We start from the raw sequence: 2,632 nt of genomic DNA on the forward strand, positions 1-2,632 counted from the left end.
TAGAGCTTGAGCTGAAGAGCTGAGGGACAGCGCCCAGGCCCAGAATTCAAGCCCCATGACCGACCAAAAAAAAAAAAAAAGTTTCACGGACTTTCATGCCTGGGCTGGCTTTGAACCATAATCCTCAGAGCTCAGCCTCCTGAGTAGCTAGGATTATAGGCATGAGCCACGGCCGGCTCTGCATATCCCACTTTTGATCATCCTCAAATTTCCAGTGTCTCCTCCAAATTGTATGCAAAGCCCCACCCCCTTGCAAACACACATTTCCCACCTCTCCTCCTGAGCCCCCTCCCCCATCCCGGCCCTGGCCCTCTACCTGCATCCTCCCTCCTAGCTCTGTGACTTGTGGCCCATCCTGGTAGCTGACTTCATTCCAGTTCCAGGGCTCTGCTGGGTCCTCTTCTTCACCTCAGCCTCCTAACTCCAAATCCCAGCCATGCCTTCAAGGCTCACTCTTGCCAGTCATTCAGTCTGATGACATCACTCCCAGCCAGCCAGCAGGCAAGCATCTCTCTGGCCTATATACCTGACCCCAGTGATGCCCAACGCTACGCGCAGGCACGCAATCTCCATCTTTCATGAAGGAGGGCAGTTCTGCTGTGCTGGTTCTTCCCCTGCCCTGACTCAGGGCCACAGCCCAGAGGCCTCCATGTTGGGCTCTTCCAAGACAAGACCACACCACCGATTCCCACACCCCTATAGGCAAATCGCCATCCCGACCACCTCCTCCTGCTGGTCATTTGCCCCCCACCACATATTCCAGCCCAGCAACACCCCAGGAGCACTCTCACGCAGGGTACCCTCCCACCCCCCCACACACAGGGCATGGCACGGGTGTCCCTCTGCACCCTCACTCTGAGCACCCCTCCCCACGGCCCAGGCAGATCGGAGCACTCCAGGGATGCTTCCATTGAGCCATACCATCAGCCCAGCTTTTTTTTTTGCTGATCACCCAGAGATAAAGAGTGTCTCAGAATTTTCTGCCCCCACTGGCTATGAACTTGAATCTTCAGATCTCAGCCTCCTGAGTATCTATGTGATCTGCCATTAACTGGGTTTGGGGTGGAAGCTGATCTGAATCCTCTGCTCTCGGCCTCTTGAGTATCTAGGATTACAGATCTAATTGGCTATCAGCTGGGTTTGGAGTAGACGCAGAGTGGGGAAACCACAAGTTTAAGACTGAATGTCAGGGGCTGGATGGTGGCTCAGTGGTAGAGCGCTTGCCTTGCATGCATGAGGCCCTGGGTTCGATTCCTCAGCACCGCATAAGCAAAAAGAAAAAAAAAGCTGTAAGTGGCGCTGTGGCTCAGGTGGTAGAGCGCTAGCCTTGAGCTGAAGAGCTGAGGAACAGCGCCCAGGCCCAGAGTTCAGGCCCCACGACCGGACCCCCCCCCAAAAAAAGACTGAATGTCAGTTGAACTCCCAATAAGAGAAGAGTGGGGTGGGCGGGAATGTGGCTTAGTGGTAGAGTGCTTGCCTAGCATTCATGAAACCCTGGGTTCCTTTCCTCAGCACCACATAATCGGAAGTGGCACTGTGGTTCAAGTGGTAGAGAGCTAGCCTTGAGCTCAAGAGCTGAGGGACAGGGACCATGTCCAGAGTTCAAGCCTCAGGTCTGGCAAAAAAAGGGGAAAAAAAGAGAAAAGTGGGCCATTGGATACAGGAGTATGGAATTCAGGGCAGAGATCAGGGCAGAAAGAGACAAAGGTAAAGAGTGTGAAGCAGGCTGAGCATTGGTGGCTCACACCTGTAATCCCTACCTATTCCGCAGGCTGAGATCTGAGGATGGAGGTTCAAAGCCAAGCCTGGCAGAAATGTCTGTAAGACTCTTATCTCCAATTAACCACCAGAAAACCGGAAATGGAACTGTGGCTCTAAGTAGTAGAGTGCCAGCCTTGAGCCAAACAGCTCAGGGACAGTGCCCAAGCCCTGAGTTCAAACTCCATGACAGAAGAGAAAAAAAAAAGTGACGTTTCAAATTGAATGATCTAGAAAGACAAACAATGAGGTCAACTCCATCAATGATGAAACTCCAAACTCAGAAGCAGGGCCAAGGATAGAACCAAGATCCAAACTAGAGCAAGCTGAGGTCAGAACTCAACACTTTTCCCCCCTCTATCTCTCGGTGTAGCCCAGGCTGTCCTCAAACTCAGGATTCTCCAACCTTCATCTCCTGAGTGCTGGGATTACACACTTGCCACCACCATGCCAAGCCAGAACCCACCAAATGGTAGATGAAGAGTTAACAGTTGGGAATGTGTGGCTCAAGTGGTGGAGTAGTGCCAGGCCCTAAATCCAACCTGCACCCCCAAAACACACACACGTTAAACGCAGCTCTGGACTGATTACAAGAGGGGCTCTCGCTATTCTGCGATCTCCTGAATTACAACCCCACCCCCATTCCAGACCCTCCCCCCCATTACATACTCACCCTCGGGCCCCTGACCTCTCATTCGAGCTCCTATCCGTGCTACTGGGAACCCCTCTCCCTACGCCCACACTGCCGGGCCAGGTGCCCTCCATAGCCCACTCTTCACCTAGGAGCCCCCTGCCCGGAGCTCCACGGTCCCCGGCCGCCTCTCACCTTCTCCCGGGACTCCTCTCCTCGCGAGCGGTTCAACTGCCGAAGATC

At 53.6% G+C, this 2,632-nt stretch overlaps 1 protein-coding gene across 2 annotated transcripts in view; it reads right to left on the bottom strand.

The window, feature by feature from the left end:
- Window positions 1-2,632, bottom strand: part of Ccdc61 (coiled-coil domain containing 61) — a 14,304-nt gene extending 11,672 nt beyond the window's left edge. The window contains exon 1 of one of the 2 annotated variants that reach the window (XM_013032568.1): window positions 2,585-2,632. Coding sequence is in view for 1 of the 2 variants with exons in the window: in XM_013032567.1 (XP_012888021.1) it covers window positions 2,432-2,453 (22 nt within the window). In the remaining variant the exon portion in view is untranslated. Of the gene's footprint in view, window positions 1-2,431; window positions 2,564-2,584 lie in introns of those variants that run through there. The other variant, XM_013032567.1, reaches the window with a different exon arrangement.

Source organism: Dipodomys ordii, unplaced genomic scaffold (assembly GCF_000151885.1).
Source record: "Dipodomys ordii isolate 6190 unplaced genomic scaffold, Dord_2.0 Scaffold156, whole genome shotgun sequence".
Classification (NCBI taxonomy): domain Eukaryota; kingdom Metazoa; phylum Chordata; class Mammalia; order Rodentia; family Heteromyidae; genus Dipodomys; species Dipodomys ordii.